This window comes from Mytilus edulis, unplaced genomic scaffold (assembly GCF_963676685.1).
Source record: "Mytilus edulis unplaced genomic scaffold, xbMytEdul2.2 SCAFFOLD_927, whole genome shotgun sequence".
NCBI classification, from domain to species: domain Eukaryota; kingdom Metazoa; phylum Mollusca; class Bivalvia; order Mytilida; family Mytilidae; genus Mytilus; species Mytilus edulis.
Genome location: NW_027268999.1, coordinates 9,403 through 29,481, shown reverse-complemented (window position 1 = coordinate 29,481; position 20,079 = coordinate 9,403). Strand labels below are relative to the sequence as shown.

The 20,079-nt window shown below is 33.5% G+C and overlaps 1 protein-coding gene across 1 annotated transcript; it reads right to left on the bottom strand.

Moving 5' to 3' along the window:
- Positions 1–6,806: 6,806 nt before the first annotated feature.
- LOC139509335 (coiled-coil domain-containing protein 63-like) lies at positions 6,807–16,878 on the bottom strand (the record flags this gene model as incomplete). Its single annotated transcript, XM_071296129.1, has 9 exons — positions 6,807–7,019; positions 8,131–8,246; positions 9,417–9,668; positions 10,938–11,227; positions 12,113–12,300; positions 13,143–13,324; positions 13,840–13,959; positions 14,715–14,904; positions 16,709–16,878. Coding segments are annotated over 9 exons (1,668 nt in total), but the record flags the coding sequence as incomplete, so codon positions are not given.
- Between the last annotated feature and the right edge of the window lie 3,201 nt (positions 16,879–20,079).

The following is a 20,079-nucleotide window of genomic DNA, read 5'->3' as shown; positions in this document are numbered from 1 at the left end:
CTCATCAAAAAGCATTAAATTTCCCTCAAAAATTGCTCCGATTGTGTGTTTGATTTGACACATTTTATTGCATTTGATTCGTTCAGAGGGTCAATAAGTTACTGTAAATGTATTTAAATCCTACTGGAAAAAAAACATTACGAAACAGACAACAATTTTTACATATTTTCATTAGATGAAAAAGCTTTCAAGCATTACATGGTGCTGAAGAGGGCATTTCGTTTATATCAAAATAACATAAATATTTTTGTCAAATGTTTAATTTAAGGACATTGCTTACCATAATGAAATAGCCCATACCCTTAAGACAACACATCAATAGATCTACTTCTTGAAAATTTGTTTTTTGTAAGCGATATCCCTCTTATATATGTGTTTTTGGATAAATACTCAAAATGCGTCAAAATATATCAAATGTCGGTTCTTGGCTTTCTTCTGGCGTTTATATTCACATGATTCAGGTGATCTATTTAGATCTGTGTCGTCCTAAACTTGAAATTGTAAATATACACAGTGGGCTGCGATATTGTGAATTCAAGTAAAGATTAAAAGATTTTTCGATCATGTCTGTGCAACAAATTCACGGGAAATAAGTACTAAACATTCCTTATTTTCCATTTGTAACACAGACTTTAATTCTACAATTATTTGCAAATAACAACTATATGAGCAGGTAAAAGACAAAAAAAAATAACCGTAGTAAGGACTATAGTAAAAATTACAAAGTTTGAAAAATAAAAGCAAAATATTGTATATAAATAGCATTCTGCACCAAAACAATGGCTACTAGTATACATACTTATCGTTCGTCTCAATTATACAGATTTTGAATACTGAAAAGGCATCCAATTTTTCATTTTTGTACACTGTTGTGAGAAAGAGAACATCAACCATGCATATTAGTAAAGCACATACAGATTTAACCTAATAGTATGTAGATCTGAGTTATGCCGCTTTGTTCGGCGAATGTCACTTTAAACAACTTAATCTGAAAAACTGTAGAAAATCACCAAAAAAATCGTCGGCTCAATCCGTCTTAACATATTTTTACAAATCTTGAAAGACCGTTAGAGCATGATGCAACGTTAATCCGAAAGAATGCTGTTTTATGCGATCAGCATAGGCAAACTACTCTCAAAAAAAACACCAAACAGACGTGTATCGGCAATTTTCTAGTAATATGAGATCTTCCTATGGTTTTACGCAAACTGAAAAGTATGAATGGTTCTCAAGCAATGCCTCATTACTTAGATTGCAGGCCGTCTGTGGACCTGTTGTTATAGCAAATACCTCAGACAGCGAAATTCATCATTTGGAAGACAAAAAGAGTGTGATTAAAAAGATAATTTCTAAATTACCAATTTGTTCAAACGACATTCAAGTATCTGTTATAAATTACAGTTTTGAGGCACGTGTAGTTTTTCATTTTACGAAACATGCCAACTTATCAACCCTGAATTCTTAAATCCAGCGAAAAGGGTGTAAACTTTACTGATAATGCTCGAAAGAAGGCAAGAGATGTAAGTATAAGTACAAAATGATATACTAGTAGCCGATATCAAAGACAATATTGGATACAAGTTCAAATGATTAGTAAGGATTGAACAAGTTTCAAACTAAATTAGATATCATAAAAAATGATAATCAGTAATCAAAATAGCTTTGTTTGAAAAGACGAGAAATACTTCAGAATTTCATTTACACCAGACTCAAGCTGGTGAACAATAAGAAGCATCAAGCTAGCGAACTTTACAAATTAAAGGAAACGTAACTGTCAGGCCGAAAAACTATGGCGAGAAGAAAAGTATGAGGACATTAAAAATGCGGCAGAAGTTGACATCGGAGAATTTTTCAGAACTGCGCGTAAAATGAGGAAACAAGGACCGACAACAGATACAATTGTTTATGACGATACCAATGCAAAGACACCTGGAGATATATGTATGTTATGGGGGAAATATTTTGAAAATTTATATAATTTATATTATTATATATAAAAGAAGAGAACTGCTTTGACAAACAATTTTACGGGAAAATTTCCAAAAAAGTCCATGATCTTTTCAAAAATAAATACAAAGGTTATATTGATACTCTCGACAAACCGATTACTGTAGATGAAATCAAGGATCAGGTACGAACATTGAAAGCCGGTAAATCGCCAGGACAAGATTATATATCAAATGAACACATACTATATGGTGGTGAAAACTTATTTAAACATCTGAGTGTATTATACAATTTAATTCTCGAACAAGAATACTTACCTTTATCATTTAGACATGGAATAATTATACCTCTTTATAAAGGAAATAATAAAGACAAAACTAATCCAAATAGTTACCGTGCAGTTACTTTAACTTCTTCATTACGAAAACTGTTTGATAAAATAATTTTGAATCGTATTCATAAACTCCTTGTTGATATCAATAGTGTGATGCCGCATCCACTCCAGTTTGGATTTGTAAAAGAACATGGTGCGATACCAGCTATTTACACCTTGAAAGAAGCAATTCATTATCATCTTGAACGTAATTCAATTGTTTATGCCATTTTTCTTGACAACGAAAAGGCCTTTGACCGAGTGTGGCAAGATGGCCTGCTTTACAAACTGAACCAAATTGAAATTCAAGGTAAATTGTGGAATCTGATATATATGTCGTATAAAACTGCAACAGCACATGTGCAGCATAGTGGACTAACAAGTCAAGTGTTTCGAATTGAACATGGAGTAGGTCAAGGCCGTGTGTTGTCTGCCTGGTTATTTTCCGTATTTATCAATGACTTGATTTGTGAACTATTATCGACACATTGTGGACTACTAGTAGGCCCGATAAGCATACCAACAATCTTGTTAGCTGATGACACAACTTTATTAAGCGCAACCTGTAAATGGTGCTCAGACATTATTAAACGTTGTTAACAGCTATGCGCTCAAATGGCGGTTAAAATATAATGCATCGAAAAGTAGTGTTTTGACTTTTACATCACCAAAAAAGACTCGCAACAATTATGACTCTGCAGCATGTCTTAACCTAGGTAATATTGTACTCGAAAGAAAACGTACATGTACTTACACTGGAACACTTATTAACTCAGATGGAAAAACTTTCGATAGATCAGATAAATCCGGTAAAAAGTTAAAACAGAAACTTCACTCACTATATACTGTTGGTGTTAATCCACGAGGGCCGAGTGCCTTAAGGCAACAACCATTTTCTTATCGGGGGCGGGCCTGGGATTTTTATTGTGTTCATATTTTTTTTTTCAGAACCTTCCTCCGATAATTTTTTTTTTCTTATGAGAAGGAAAGCAAAAAAATTTTTTCCTATAATGTGGAACAGAAATACATTTTTTTTTCTCAAAACCATAAAATTTACATAAAATTCATTTTAATTTTTTGATTGATGTAAAATGTAAAGTGCATGGCTCTGTCAGTATATCCTGGCATTGGCTGTTGTCTCTGTTGTGTTTTTTTAGCCACTTTCTACATTATGATATTCTCTGAGTCCGTCATACTGGTACCACAGTCCTTGAATTTTAATACTGCAATTGAAGTGGCCACCATTGTCATAAGTACTGGCAAAGAGTGAGTAGCTCCAAATTATAAACATCCACTGTTTCCAACTATGATAATTGACATTCCATTGAAAAAAAGAGGTATAAAGAATGATACAGAATGATACAAAGGAAAATACTACCAGTATACAAGTCTGTGTGATACACAATCAGGGCTACTTTAAAAGACTGCTTATGATACCATATCTATCCATGTTATAAAATGACCATTTCATGTTTATAATAGTTGCAGTTTTAAGTATGTCTTAATGTAGTAGCATACATGCAGGATATTTGGAATGCTTTTAAATATTTGTGGATCAAACACTATTACAGGAAAATTCAAAAAGTAATAAGGTATAAATAGAAATCTTAGCGTAATCTGTAGACTGGACAGATGTTTATAATCTGCTGTTTCACTGTCTCAACTGTTGTTATTTTCACTATTCTCAAATTCAGCAGTGCAACATTTTTTTTCAAACAGGTGACAGCATAAAAAAATTTTCAGCTACAGTGCAAAACACAATTTTTTTTTCGGTCAGCTAGGCCATCAAAATATTTTTTTCTAAAAAAATCCCAGGCCCCCCCAGATATGAAAATGGTTGTTGCCTAACTAATAACTTGATATGGAAAAGAGTTATTCTTACAACTGCACTTTATGGATGTGAAACTTTGGGTCAGCTACCCTACCGTGAAACTGAAATGTTGGAAATAACTCAAAGATATTTCGTCAGATTTATACTAATGATGGACAAACGTAGTCCGACTGACTCTTGTATTAGTAATGTTGGTTTGTTGTCTGTCGAAGGATATACTGATAAAATGAAACTTTTGTTTTTTGGAGACTGTGTCGTTCAAAATCGACAACAAAATATAAACGGATGTTTAATTTTCGTATGGGACAAATATTAACCGGTGAGGCCAGTCAAATATCATTGACTTACGATTATATCAAAATTTTGATGAAATATGAATTTGATGTTTTTGTTGAAAACTTTGTGGCTGAAAATGTTTTTCCAGACAAGCTACTGTGGAGCGAAATTGTAAAACAGACTTTAGACATATACGAAGAAGACAAATGGAAACACTCAGTTGAACGGCGACCAGAACTTAAGCGGTTCCATAAAATACATACATGTTTGACGGAGCATCGTTTGTTACGACTAGCGGTAACTTATCCATCTCTAAATTCAAAATTTATGACGCTTGTAAAAATTAGGATCCATAGCTGTACAAACAGGCAAATGCTCCTTGTGTAACTTATATAATACGGATATACTTATGCATTACATACTTTGCTGTACATCTCTTTTACAAATTCGGACAGAAATGATCTACAAAATTGTTGATATTCTTGACGTAGAAGATTCCGTTCGTTTCTTTAATCAAGATGATGACGAAATTGTCGAGTCGTTACTTGGAAGTATGAATCATACCATGCAAACTATAAATGCTGATGTATGGAGCCTCTTGATGTGCCACATAGCAGATTATATGTATAAACTATACCAGGTCTTCAATTATGATCTTTATAGTCACATATTTGATCTTAACTAATGTTGTTCTTGTATGAAATTGGTGAATTATAGACGTTTTGTTTTCGACTCTATTTCATATGTAATTATGTAACTACCTATAGACTTTTTTTTTTATTGCTGTTGTTTAGAATATGTAAATATGTTAGTGTTATTTTCTTGAATCTGTTCTTATAATATAAATTGTAAAATCTTCATATATGGAGGAAATAAAGATAATTTATCAATCAAACCATATAAACAGAAGTATGTAATCGTAATCAACAGACAGAATTGAGGCCTACAACGAGTAAACTTGTTCGCGAATGTACGACAATCATGGCTGTAGAAATTGGAAAATCTGTCGGCTATGATGAACCGAATAATGTTGTAACATGCTCTTACTTATCATCACGTACTGTGGATTCATTTATTTTCCTTGGTACCAAATTTGGTGGATTGAGGAAAACGTGCATATTCGTGGATCATTATTTAAGGGAGTTGACTTCTCAGTTTCAAAGTAATTAACTTTTCAAAACATTAGTTTATATTGATAGGGGATCAATAAAGGAATCCAAAGAGCAAAACAAATATATAGGTCACTGTGCTTGCATTCGAGATATTAGCCTTTGAGATTCTGGCGTGAAAATATTCTCTCTTGACTTTTCATAGCTTTATCATTGACAAGTTTAAGTTCTCAAAAACTATAAAAAGAATAATTCAAATTTTAGAAGACTTTTACAGATGGCTTATCATGATATATGTAAAAGATTTACGAAAAGAAAAATGGGGGTTACCGGGCGAATTTTTTCAAGGCATTCAAATGGATAAAACCAGAGGATTCCGAAAATCTGACAAGAAATTCAAAACATGACAAGCCAGCTTCCTTAATTTCGTGGTTTTGGCAAAGTCTGCATACATTCCTTTTGAAATTTGTAATTCGTTGAACATTTAAATTCGTGGTTCTCCAGTAACCACGAAATCCACGAATATTAATATCCAGCGAATATTGATGAATCCACATTCTAATATGACGTCCTTATTACGCTTTGTAAACAAAGCCGTGTTCTAATGAGCACAAAATATGTTTGACACATGCGCACGAACTGTTTATATTAACGTTATTTCCATCGTTATCCTTTAAAATATATACATTTAAGCAGCTAAAATAAACTTTTATTATATTTTTTTTTATGAAACAACATATATTTACCCTGCTCGTAGCATTTAAACTTATCAAATTTGAAATGCAATGCACAGACTCCTCGAGAAGGAAAAGGGAACAGCCAAACATTTTTACGGTAATTTCGTACGCTTCGACCTATAAAAATACTGTATTTGTCCTATTAGAATCGAAATAATTCCTTCATGTCATGCTCTATGCTCATTTTAACATGAATAGGCATTATATTTGACCACATTTTACACCTCGCTAACGCTCAGTGTAAAATATCGACAAATATAATGCCTACCCATGTTAAAATGAGCATAGAGCATGACATGAAGGAATTATTTCTTAAGTATATGCGTGGTTTTTTTTCCAGACTGTTAACTGACACGACAGAGTAAGTTTGCACAGGCTTGCAGAATGTTTTATAGAGTAAAGATGCATATATGTAAACTTTAAGTCAACAGATTATAATGGAAATTTATAATGTTCTTACATCGTTAGCAAGCACACTGGTCCTAGAAAAAGACTACTTTGTGATTTTTTTGACAATAACTATAAAGATCAGAAACATGTTAGAACCAATTTATTAACCCATTTGTGTTATCCAGATGTGTCCTCTTTATGTAGCTCTTGGTGATTTGGCGGCTTTTGTTGGTGACGGGACAGCCAATGTGTTAACCCGTTTACCAATATTTCGTTGAGCTATTAATTTCAGTTCTTCGTGTGTTAGCGGCCTCAGCTCGGTTTGTTCTTCTGGTATCTCCAATTCTTCGTCATCACTATTAAAGAAACAAATAATGTTCTTTTTTGAAAAACTGATCATGCTTAAACCTTTAACATGTGTTTCAAACAAGAGTGTCTGCATGCTCGTCTTCAGACCTTCAGTTAGAATAGACTGAAAATTCCGTCAAACTTATTTCTACCCATATCCAAAATAATTTTTAAATTTAATCGTCATTTACTATCATGTTTTACATGTTCTCTGTCCGGGATGAATATTTCTTTAACCAATAAACATGCGATTAGAGGCAAACACAAATACCACTTAGGCATAATACCAGATTTACGATTGAAGAATATAAAACCGGACTCATATGGTTAACTGTAGAATCAACATACACCTGAGGCTGACGATCTGACAAATATTGAACTGTGGATACATTTATTATGCGTTAATGTATGATATAAATAATAAATATGAGCACCGATTGCTATGTTTTGAGTCTTTAAATGTTTGCTAAAGGTTAAAAGAATTCCACATGACACAATAAGTTCTTGGTGCTAACATAAACGGTACCAGTTGCACATTTCGATAGTTATGTCGCTTTAGTGATGCTTAAAGCCAAAGAATTTGAAATCCAAATACAAACATGACAAACGTTCAAGAGTGGAATATGTTTTCGTTTTTTTTTTATATATGAAATCAGATTTCATAATCTAATATCTTCAAAAGTCTGTCTCTCTAGTTTGTTGCTTGTATATGCAAAACAAATAAAGGGAGGGGGTAAACATATGTAGCTGAGAACAGATTTTAGGATCAATGACTAATCAAAGATTTAAGGAATGATGTGTTAATCTTACACCGATAAACTTTACTGAAGATCTGGAAGATGGTTGACTATTCAGTTGACCATACACAAACAAAATAAAAAAGAACTTCTCTTGAAATACAGATTATCATAAAGTTCGAATATGATTTCAGGATTATCAGAAGTTCAAAAAAAATTACTTTATATATACCGTCAGACTAGTTTTGAATAGACGCCGATAGACATCGAAATGCTAAACATGATATTATAAGCATGGTACTTTTGAAAAATAATTATGGATATTTACCGATCAATTGGTAGATAGGACTGATAGTAATCAAAGGAATGGAAATGTACTCACGCGGCTGATGGTGGATTAATGGAAATCGGTGGCGGTTCAGTCACCTTTGTCATCTGTGTACTAGGAGTCGAGGGCTCTCCTTTCTTGTCTTTCTTTTCAGGAGGAGGTGGATTTTTCTGAAATATGATAGGACTTGTTCAAACTACTGAAAGGCATGTAATTCTCTGTACATTCCACGGAAAATATAAATATCCATATGCATTTGTTTAAGTTTGAAAAGACTGAACTTCCCAAGTTAACAAGTCATCACCCGGTGACGGTCATCAGAGAGACTTCGAAAAAAAGAAACAATAAGATATTCAGCTTAATAACATTTAGATGCAACACGACGGGTGCCACATGTGGAGCAGGATCTGCTTACCCCTCCGGAGCACCTGAGATCACCCCTAGTTTTTGTGGGGTTCGTGTTGTTTATTCTTTAGTTTTCTATGTTGTGGCATGTGTAGTTATCGTTTGTTTGTTTGTCTTTTTTTTTCATTTTTAGCCATGGCGTTGTCAGTTTATTTTCGATTTATGAGTTTGACTGTCCCTCTGGTATCTTTCGCCCCTCTTTTAGAATGAAAATGGGGAATGTGTTAAAGAAGCAACAGACCCTACCAAAGAACAGACAACTGCCGATGGCCACCAATGGGTTTTCAACATATTCAACACAGCGAGAAAATCCCGCACCCGGAGGCGGGCTGTTTTGTCGTAAGTTACATTCTGTCATCATATGAAATAATTCAGACGTAAACGTCGTAAATTGCTTGGTAATTCTTTACTTTTTTCAAATAATAGAAACTTATAAATCAAAAGGCTGTTGCAATTTCTGTTCAATTGGCTAGTGATATATATTAGAGGATAAAAGGGAAATAGTTATGCTCCAATATTGAACCATTTGTATATTTGTTAATTTATGGACTAATATCTTATCCGACGACCTTTCTTTAACTTACTAAATATACCGATTCTTCATTTGGAAATTCCCTATTTCATGTAAAAAGAATAGCAATCATTCACAGTTTTCATCAGTCAGATTCTGACATTCTATAATTAACATACTAGTAATGTACGTTTCACATGTCTGTCTTCAACCAGATATGATTCTAGAGCTTTATTATAATCAACGATCGCCCATGTGCAGGTTAACTTTCTCGCACTGTCTGTAATTTGCTATTTAAAATCAAATGCAAACTGTTCAAAAATGAAACGCATCCAACCAATGACGCATCAATATTTTCTTGATTAGCCAATGAAAATACCCACAATCTGTATGGAAACTCTAACGCGATTGAATACATACGTACCTTCATTTCATTGTATTCATGTTTCTGTAAGTAATCCATAGTTTTTCCCTCAATTATTCCCATGTACTTCATGATATTTTTATTGGTGACGCCCTTTTCACTGCCCAGCATATCTTTAATGGATGATGGGTCACAATCAATGGCTCCAAACAGATGCAGAACACCACTTTTTAACTGGTCAAGCGTTTTATTTATTTCCACAAGCTTTTTGTTGCCTTGCTCCGTTTCCTTTGTTATTTTATCTCCCCGTATCTGATGAAACAAACACATTTCTTTTAATATTAATCATCTCGCATTTAACATTTCAGTTACTTTAGGGACAAAACTTCGAACAAGGTAACTTCGTTAGTCCTTATTCCATGAATAAAAGAGTAAAGTTCACATATGATTACAGACATAAAACTGTCTGAAATACGTAATTCTTAACTTTTGAAGACGGGTATAAAACTGACTATTTCTGATTTTAATTTTGTTAACAATATTTGTATTTTTTTTTTATTTACTTTTTTATCCAGTGGATATCACTAGGGATAAACTAAAGAGTACACATACTACAGTAGCTGTTGATAATCATCATTAAATAATTTAATTTTGGATGTAACGCGTCTTCTGATTGGCTGACGTTATTTTGTTATCAGCCCATAGACATCATTTAGTCATGTGACCGTGACGTCATCAACATTTTTTTCGTGGTTTTCTACGGTTTAAAATGGAATTTAGAATTAAATTATAAGAAATGACTGTAATATTTTTTCTGTCTATTCGAAATAACGAAGTGTGTACTATTCAAGGGAGGCAATCATGTCACACTTACATCTCGATATTGCAAGTACATTCAATATTGCACCTTTTTTTATCATCTTAGTATTACACATGCTTTTTGTTTACGAAATCGGAATTGAAGAGGAAAAATACAACCGATATTTCATTTTATCCTGCAATCAGCTATTTTACTACAGATAAAGCTATACGTATAAACGTTAGCTTTATACGCCAATGACCCCAACTAACCTATTAGCCCCGCGTACTTACCGGAACTACAATATTTCATCAACAACGTCACGTCACAACCATGACAACGTATAGTAACAATGGTCAAACTTTTATAAATTTAAACTTGTTATGTCTTCAAACTGGTAATTTATATACCATGTTTATCAAATGTTATTAATAAGTTCATTTTCCCTTTCTAATTCCTTAAAATGTCAATGTCTTACCGCCTGGACTAAGCTCATAGGGAAATATCCCAAAATGGTACCCAAGAGGGAAATTCCAAACACTTTATTTTTTAACAATATTTGTTACATATTTTTTTCTTCATTTTTTTATCGACTTCAGTATAAAAACAATATACGTATAGTGTCTTGAAATATGAAATTTATTTGTATTCGGCACGAAACGGGAAAATGCTCGGTAAAACCTCGCATTTTCCCGTTTCTAAGACTCATACAAATAAATTTCATATTTCAAGACACTATACGTATATTGTCTGAATATAGATTATAAAATAAATATTATTACCTCCAATTCTTGTAAAACTTTAATTCTCTCGTCTTCTTGTTTTATACCATCCGCTTCAATTCGTTTGATTTCTCTATTCATTTCATCTATTTCCCGCTGAAGGTGTTCAACTTCGTCGTTTAGTTCATTGACATAGTTGTACAGAGCAAAATTTTCATCTTCTTTTTTGATGAAATTATCGACGATTGTTTCGATGTCTGTTTCCCCTGTGGCTTCTTTTATTTTATCAATCGCTTCCTCGAACGTTTGTATTTGTACGTTTTCGGCGTCAGTATCCTTGTCCTTTGAATCTAGATGTACATAAAATAATGTTAGAAAGAAAGCTTTTCTTTTATCAAAAAATTTAACTGGTAGTACCAGTGGCGGATCATGATCTTATCATGAGAGGGGACCTGCTCCAGTTTTACTTCAGTGATTTCCTATATAATAAATCAAAATCTTTCCACAAAAAAGGAGGGGAGGGTCATGCCCGGCCCCCTAGCCCCTCTTATACGCCTTTGAGTTTATATTGTTATAATCATTAAATCTCTAAATGATATGCCATGAGCAGTTTGTGAAACAAATAAGACACTTCCATTAAAATTACCTGTTGCATCCAAGTTATACATACTAAATGGGTCAATATATTAGACAGTACAACAAAACGCTAACATGAAATCTTGTAGTTGTATTTTCTTTTTCGCAAGCTTAACTTCAAATATTCTCAAATCTGAAGTCTGCAGAATATTATTGTGCCAGGAACCCAGACTTAACAAAACACACCAATCGACTGACTACTTTAAAACGAATAAAAGTACAAGCAAAGCCAACAAACAATGCATGAACCAGAGCTATCATAGGAGGGTCATAATGACGATAGATTGTACACTTTCTTTTAGACGATAAAAACATTGACTGATTTTGACGAATCACGTCAATTTTTTTCCAAAAATGTCGGTAACGATAATTATATATGAGACCTCTGACGAATCACAATAAGGGCATTTTGATGAATCACGTTAAAATTTTGCAAATTTGACGCTACCGGTAGCCGAAAATTACTGTTTGGCGCCTGACGTTGAAGGGCATTACTAGCCTCTTATAGTATTCCCATCTCCCTTATTTTTTGTGATTGTAAGTTAGTAGCTAGGTGACAAACTTTAGGGGTAAATCACAACATCTACAACATTTCTTACTTTTGCTTTTCTTTGCCTCTTCTTCCTCTTTATACAATGCACGGTCATTTGACTTCGCATTGAAAAACTCTTTTAGTTTGTTGTCATGGTGAATAACCCGCTGCAGATCTTTCATTTCCGACTCATGCTGAGCAATGTCCTTTTCACTTCTTTCTTTCAGGGCTATCATTTTTGTTTGTGCTTCATCTCTGCATAAATTTTATAAAAACTAAAGAGGTTTCTTCTTATACAGACTATTTGGTGGATATCAAAATAAATATATCAGTTACAATGAAATGACATGATCTCCAAGAAATAAGTATACCCGAGAAATACATCCCATTATGTCACTCATCTGCCGGTCATGGTCATGTTAAAAAAAGAATAGCGTATATTATCCAAGAATTGAAATACAGAATAATTTTTAACTCGGGGCCGAATAACACCGATAATGATCTCATTCGCTACTTGCATTCGGGAATTTTAATGTGATGGAATATTTTCGATTTAAGGGTACACCAAAATATTACCAGTGACTAACTCAAGTGAGACATTTTTGCAAAAAAAACGTGAATTTCAATGTGCTGGAATACTTTCGATTTAAGGGTACATAAAAATATTGCCAGTGACAAACTCAAGTGAGACATTTTTGCAAACAATGTGAATTTTAATGTGCTGGGATATTTTCGATTTAAGGGTACAGAAAAATATTACCAGTGACTAACTCAAGTGAGACATTTTACATTTTTGCAAAAAAACATATGTAATAAAGTTTCCGTTATCTCTTTACAATTGTTGTTATTTGTCCGCGGTTATTAATAAGGGTATGAGGCGAAGCCGATATTAATAATGGCATCCAAGGACAGTGGGCGTTATTATACAAATCTTAAACATAAAACAAGACAATCACGAAAACACCCTTTATCAATACTATGCAATTACTTGAAATTTAGTTAACATGGGCCTGTTATACTAAAAGTTAGTATAATAGCCCCCCCCCCCCTAGATTTAACGTAAAACATCCAAATGATGTAATGCAATTTACATTTACCTTTCTTCATAAGCCACAGAAGCTTTAGAGATGACGTCATTCATTTTCTTAGTAGTTTCATTCAGCTCCTTGCTGATCTTTTTATACAAGTTATCAAATACACTCCTCTCCTGTCTTAGATGGTCTATCTCTTTACGAAGATGTCCGTTAACAGCTAACTGGTTGTTGAACTTAACTGTAGCCTACAAAATTTGCATTTGTGTTTAAGCTATCAGATAATCAAAACGAACGTATTTCCAAATGAACAATAAAAACTTCAGACATTTCAACATCTTATGGTATCTATTTTACAAAAAATCGCTCATAAAGTTACTTGGTAATCTTTTTTTTAAATATCAATTTTAGTTTAAATGATAGGAAATTTTTAGTGGGAACTCATTTTTGTTCTATGACTACATATGTCCGTCAGCATATTAAAATTGTCCGTAGTTTATACGTAACTCTCAGAATTTTGAATCGAGTTCATTAAACGAGTACAATACAAAAAGAGAGAATTAAATTCAAAAGTTACACAGAATTGCTTATTTTAAAAGAAGTAAAACTGTAATAACAACGACCAATGCCGCAACGGACGAGGGTGCGTAGTAGCAGTTATTATTTAAATTCATGTCACAAATCTTGAAAGTGTTTTTTTTCATAAGAATATTGATTTTAAAGTTTAACTTATACTTAGTAGTTAAACAGATAAAATATATACCTTATTTAGACGGTTTTCCATAACATGGATTTTCTTCAGGATATTTTTTTCTGTTATGATCTCCGTGTTACTTCCGTTTTGCTTTCTCTGGTTGGCAATTTTTCTCTCTGCCTTAAGAATCTACAACGAAAGAAAATGTAATTACTGTGGTACAGTTATGAGCCTAGTCGCAATGTCAAACTGGGCTTTACACTTACCATTTCAGCCTTAATCTCTATAATAAGCTGGGACCTTTGAAAACCAATCACAAACTGTTCCAATAAGGAAAGGTTGGAGAGATTTCCCGCAAAAGCTACCCAGTATATATAAAAAAAAAATAGGAAGAAATGCACGTTACTTTCATTGAAATTTTTTAACATCATCTCAAAGTCGCACTGCTATACTCATGATACTGTTTATAAATAGGACCTATATTTTCTTCTAATAAAAGTTCCGAACTCGAACTTTTTAACAGGTCGTCTCGCTTCAGCTATGGAATTTCATTGAAAAGGAACAGTACTAAGATATAGCAGCATAAACTTTTTAGAAATGAACAAGTAAATACTAGAAAACAAGAATGTGTCCATAGTACACAGATGCCCCGCTCACACTATCATTTTTTTTTGTTTCATGGACCGTGAAATTTGAGTGAAAATTAAGATTAGATAGATCATATCATGAGGAACTTGTGTACTAAGGTTTAGGTTGATTGGACTTCAACTTCATAAAAAAAACTACCTTGACAAAAACTTTAACTTGAAGAGGAACAACGGAAGAACGAACGGACGAAGGAATGCCCAGACCAGAAAACATAAGGCCCCTCTACTATTGTAGGTGGGGCATAAACATATAAGAAAATTTAAATTTGCACGACCCTACCCACATGAATACATTACCTCATTATCTAATTCATTAACTCTCATTTTCTCTAACTTGATGCTGTTGTTATAGTAATCCAGACTTTCTATTAGATTAAACAGTTTCTCTGTATCATCCAGGTCTTTGTTCTCGTTCTTGTCACTCTGAGCTAACTTCAATACTGTTCTCATATCGAGATTCTCTTTGGATAAGTTTGCTATTTCAGACCTTGTATAAAATATAAAATTGTTTTCTTGAAAGTAACATTTTGGTAACAGATTTTGATTGATTGATTAATTGATTGATTTTTGTTGTTTAATACTGTACCTCCTTCTGAACTATTGGCTAATTCGTGGCGGTAAGTTTTTGTTAATGGAGAACGCTAGAGAGCCTGTATAAAAATCGGCAGGAAAACTGTCAATCCTAGACAATTAGGATAACAGTCGAACGCATTTGCCACGTGCTGGCTGGATTAGAAATCACAACCTCTGTGTAGACAGTGTTATCTACTTAGACAACTCGGCCATCGAGGCTCCATACAGATTTTGAAAGACGGACGGCACAATTATCTACTTTTTAAAGTTTATTATCTAATTGCTTGACCAACTCTTCTCAACATAAAATATGTCAACTCAATAGCCACTACATGCCGATATATCCATTTTTGTTTGTTTCTTCCTTTCGTTAATTTATAAATCCTTAATGTTTAGTTAGATGAGCGACAATAACCAATCGCTGTTGTATGATATCTTTTCACTTGATATTACTTATCAATGTATTTTATATCAGAAACCAGACGGGTGTGGAATGTGGAGCAGAGTTCATTTTCTTTTCTTTTCTTTTGCAGGGTTCGTGTTGCTCAGTATGAAAGTTTTTGTGATTTGTTATGTAGACAGTTGTGTTCTTTGTCGTCGTTTTTTTGTTTGTGTAATGATTTTCAGGGGTGGATACAGCCATTTTAAAAAAGAGGGGTTCCTAACCCAGGACAAAGGGGGGGGGGGGGGGGGGGGTTCCAATTACATGTCCCCATTCAAATGCATTGTTCGTCCAAAAAAAAGCGGGGGTTCCAACCCCCGGAACCCCCCCCCCTCTGTATCCGCGCCTGATTTTGTCGGTCTGTCTTTGACTTTGGCGTTTTGATTCTAACTTGGTTGTCTCCCGTTTGTCTACGATTTTACTTTATAGATTTTAGGTACATTGAACCTATTTGAAAAAGATCGTATATAGATATAGGAAGATGTGGTGTGAGTGCCAATGAGACAACTCTCCATACAAATAACAATTTAAAAAGTAAACCATTATAGGTTAAAGTACGGCCTTCAACACGGAGCCTTAGCTCACACCGAACAACAAGCTATAAAGGGCCCCAAAATTACTAGTGTAAAACCATTCAAACGGGAAAACCAACGGTCTAATCTATATAAACAAAATGTATATGTTAGCGGCAATAAGTGAAATTAGGCATTAAGCTTAAATCCTAGGCAATAAGCTAACGACTAGGCATTAAGTTATTGCCTGAAATTTTCGAGGCATTAAGCTTATTGCCTGAAATCAGATAATGATTATTCATCTTATTGGCGAACATAATTTAAAGCAAAAAGTGGACTCTGGAATTTATGCATATTTGGTGAATTATTGATTTTCTTGATATAATTAAGTCGTTTCTATATAATATTTCTAATATTGCATGCATAATTATACATTCCTTTGACAGATCTTCAGTAAGTTTATTTAGTAATTTTTTCAGTTAAAAAACAGAATTAACTCAATGCTTTTTTCATGTTTTTGCGGTATTACAAAATAAAAATATTAAAAAAAGTGATTGTATCCAACTAAAAAACGGAGGAGATTATATAGAATAATTATAATATCTATTTGAAATGTTTTACATCTAAGTCAAGCTGGTTTAAATTTAAAACTAACATTCAAAACGATTTTGTTATACGTATTCATTTTGTTTCAAATCTCCTTTAGATAATTGTGAATTCACAGCTTAATTTGTAATTGAGGTATAATATTTTTGTAGACTTACTGTTGCTTTCTGAGATAATTTTGGGCCTCCTCGGCATAGGATCTTCTATCATTTTCCATAACACGTAGTTGTCTTTGTAACTTTGATAACTCCGAAGCCTGAGATACCTCATCCGACAGTTCATCGCCACTTTCCTGTTCCACGTCCCATTGTGGTGGATATTTATAATGCTGAAAATAGAATATCTATTTTTACATTGATATAAAACAAGATGTTGCATGATTGAAATATAAAGACAACTATCAATAAGAGATCATAGATGTGATGAAAACAACTATGTTAAACTTAAAAAAAGAGGTGGTATGATTGCCAATAAGACAGCTCTCCAGCAGAGACCAAAACGATGTAGAAGCAAGTAAAAATAGGTCACTGCCTTCAACAATGAGCGAAACTCATACCGCACAGAAAATTATTAAAGGTCCAGAATTGACAAATGTAAAATAAATTAACGAAAAGTCAAACGGTCTGATTCATGTAAAACAATAACAAACAAAAACAAAAAATGAGATACAACAAACAAGAAAACTGAATTACAGGCTCCTGACTTATAGGTCACCATACGACCTTCAACCATTATCAAAACTTATTATGTATAGTATAATATGACTGGCCGTGCAAAACCTTCAAAACATTATCAAATCCGGGAATAAAATTCAGATTTGATCAGAGCATTTTAGTTTTAATGTAACAGGTACAATTATTAACGAATAGTCTATGAAATTGAGAATTGAAATGTGAAATGTGCCAAAGAGACAACAACCTTACCAAAGATCAACAGCCAAAGGCCACCAATGGGTCTTTTAACCGACGAGAAAATCCCGCACACGGAGTCGGGTTTTTGCTTTCCCCGAAACAAAATGTGTACTAGTTAAGTGAAAATGAACGTCACACAAAACTCCGAAAAATATAAATGAACTAAAATCAAATAAACAAACAAGATCTAGACTAACAGAGGCCAGAAGCCTCCGACTCGAGACAGGCGCAAAAATGCGACGGGTTAAACATGTTTGGTAAGATCTCTCCCCCCTGCTTAAACCTTTAGCCAATGTAGAAAAAAAACGAACACACTGCAATACGCACAGTAAACAGTTTTAAAAAAAAACGAGTCCGATTTCAGAAAAAGTAACATAGGAAACTAAGCAAAATGACAATGATACATAAATAAAAAAGGACAACTAGTAGTTGTCGACATGCCAGCTCGAGACCTCCATTAAGCTGATTGAAAGATCATGTCTTTATCAAATGAAAATCAAGCACAATTCCTCCCGATAGGGGTTTAGTATCATATCACAATAGTGCATTACAAAATATAAAGTTTGTTTTACGACATTTTTTGTTTTGCTGTTGTTGAACTGTATGTTTTCTTCTTCGAATAAGGATTTGTTTCTCCTTCCTTTTGGTATATTAACACATCCCTTTTTAAGATAAGCCAACTTAAAGCCAACTTTGATTTCGCACTAGTAAGAGCTTTTTGTCTAACAACAAATTATAGATTCCCTGTAAAGCTTACCTCTTATTGAGACACTCTCACTGACTGGACTTGCTTTCTATATAAATGTCTTCCTCTGTTTGACGTTGACAAGGAGTCGTGGACTATAGTGACGTTTATGACTGCATGGGACTATGACGTTTCAGACTCTGTGAATGAAATCTGAAATTGAACTTCCGAATCGTCATAAGGTCTCTGATCGATGCCGAAGATTTTGGCTGATTTATGATTTTACGATCTTCTATCCAATCTCAGAAGATGATCGTCCTGTTTGGAAGTTGATGTTACTGCTCTAGTTTCTAAAAGGCGATGAACTGAAGTAAAGGCGTCCGTTTAAATAAAGATAATATAAAAAAAAAATGGAATTCGCATAAGGGTTTGTATTAATGAAACATTGTTTATGTTTCACGTAGAAACCACTTTTGTTTTTTTAGATGTGGGGTAAACGTCATCACACTGTTATCCTGCCAAATAAATGTTAAAGTAGCCGACTATACGGTATACTTCTTTCAGCTGTATGAACAAAACTAGCCTTAAAAGAAAAGGAAAACCCATTTTAAGCCGTTTAACCTTAGTATCTTTTTATTTTCTAAATTTCAAGGAACCTTAACATATTAGCAAAATTCATTTAAGGCCCACCTTTAAGTTAGTGTCTTTTTTTTAATTTCTTAATTCAAAAAGGTATTTAGTCACAGTTTACGGTTTAAAACGATGAACCAGTAAAAACCACAAGTTTTCTCTCGCTGTCAATCAAATATATTGCATTATTTTTCTAAATGTTAAAACACATTTTTCATGACCTTTTTCTAAAACTACAAGTACAACATTTACTACAAATTGCTTATTAATTTCATATAATTTGAAGTTTAACAATGATAAATGTGCATAATGCTACACATTTAACATTTTTTTGTTTCACACGGAAAAATGATGTCAACAGATTTATTAAAAAAAGAACATACCAGAACCTGAAAATAAAACTAACAGCGATACAAAGATTGGGATCACGAAAAGAAATAGTGAAGACGACGAATATTAGCCGAAAATTAGGCATTTACCTATTATTATTTTTTTCGTGACGGTTTCGTGTTTCGTTGAATTGTATCACACATTTTGAAATGAGTTTAACTAACATTTTTCATCAAATCACTCAACCCAAAACTAACGGATAGTGTAAAAAATAACGGAGATTGTGAAAAAACAATTGAACCCGATCAAAGAATAAGAAACCCAAACAATGCGGAACAAGGGACGATGTTTACATGTTTCCGAAATGTGTAGCAACTCATTCTGAATTGGGTGTCACTTCATTGTTGGGTTATCATGACTTGGGCAAAAATAATCAAGAAGTATTTAAAAAAAATGTAGTATCCAGTGGCGGATCTAGAAATTTTCATAAGTGGGGGCCCACTGACTGACCTAAGAGGGGGCCCGCTCCAGTCACGCTTCAGTGATTCCCTATATAAGCAACTAAATTTGTTCCCAAAAAGGGGGGGGGCGGGCCTCCTGGCCCCCCCCTAAATCTGCCACTGGTATCAACCTAATATAGATTCGCTAAACAGAAAATCGTAGTGTTTGTTTACAACTATAAAATTGAAATTCTTTGCAACTGGTTTTGCAAATCCTCTTTAAAAAGTGTGTTTAATAACGGATTATTTCACTAAAATGCACAGTGCATGAATTAAGTAATACAGTTATGCTCCAGCTCACATAGGAAAAGTTAACAATTTCCTTAATTATCCTTTTGGTAGTATGGTTAATATAGATCAAGCCCTGCGGTACAGTAGTTCAAAATCTAGGTCAAGAACATGCATATTTTACATTAAATACATATTAAATGGAAAGTTCATTGTCAACACACTATCTGTTATTAACATAATTT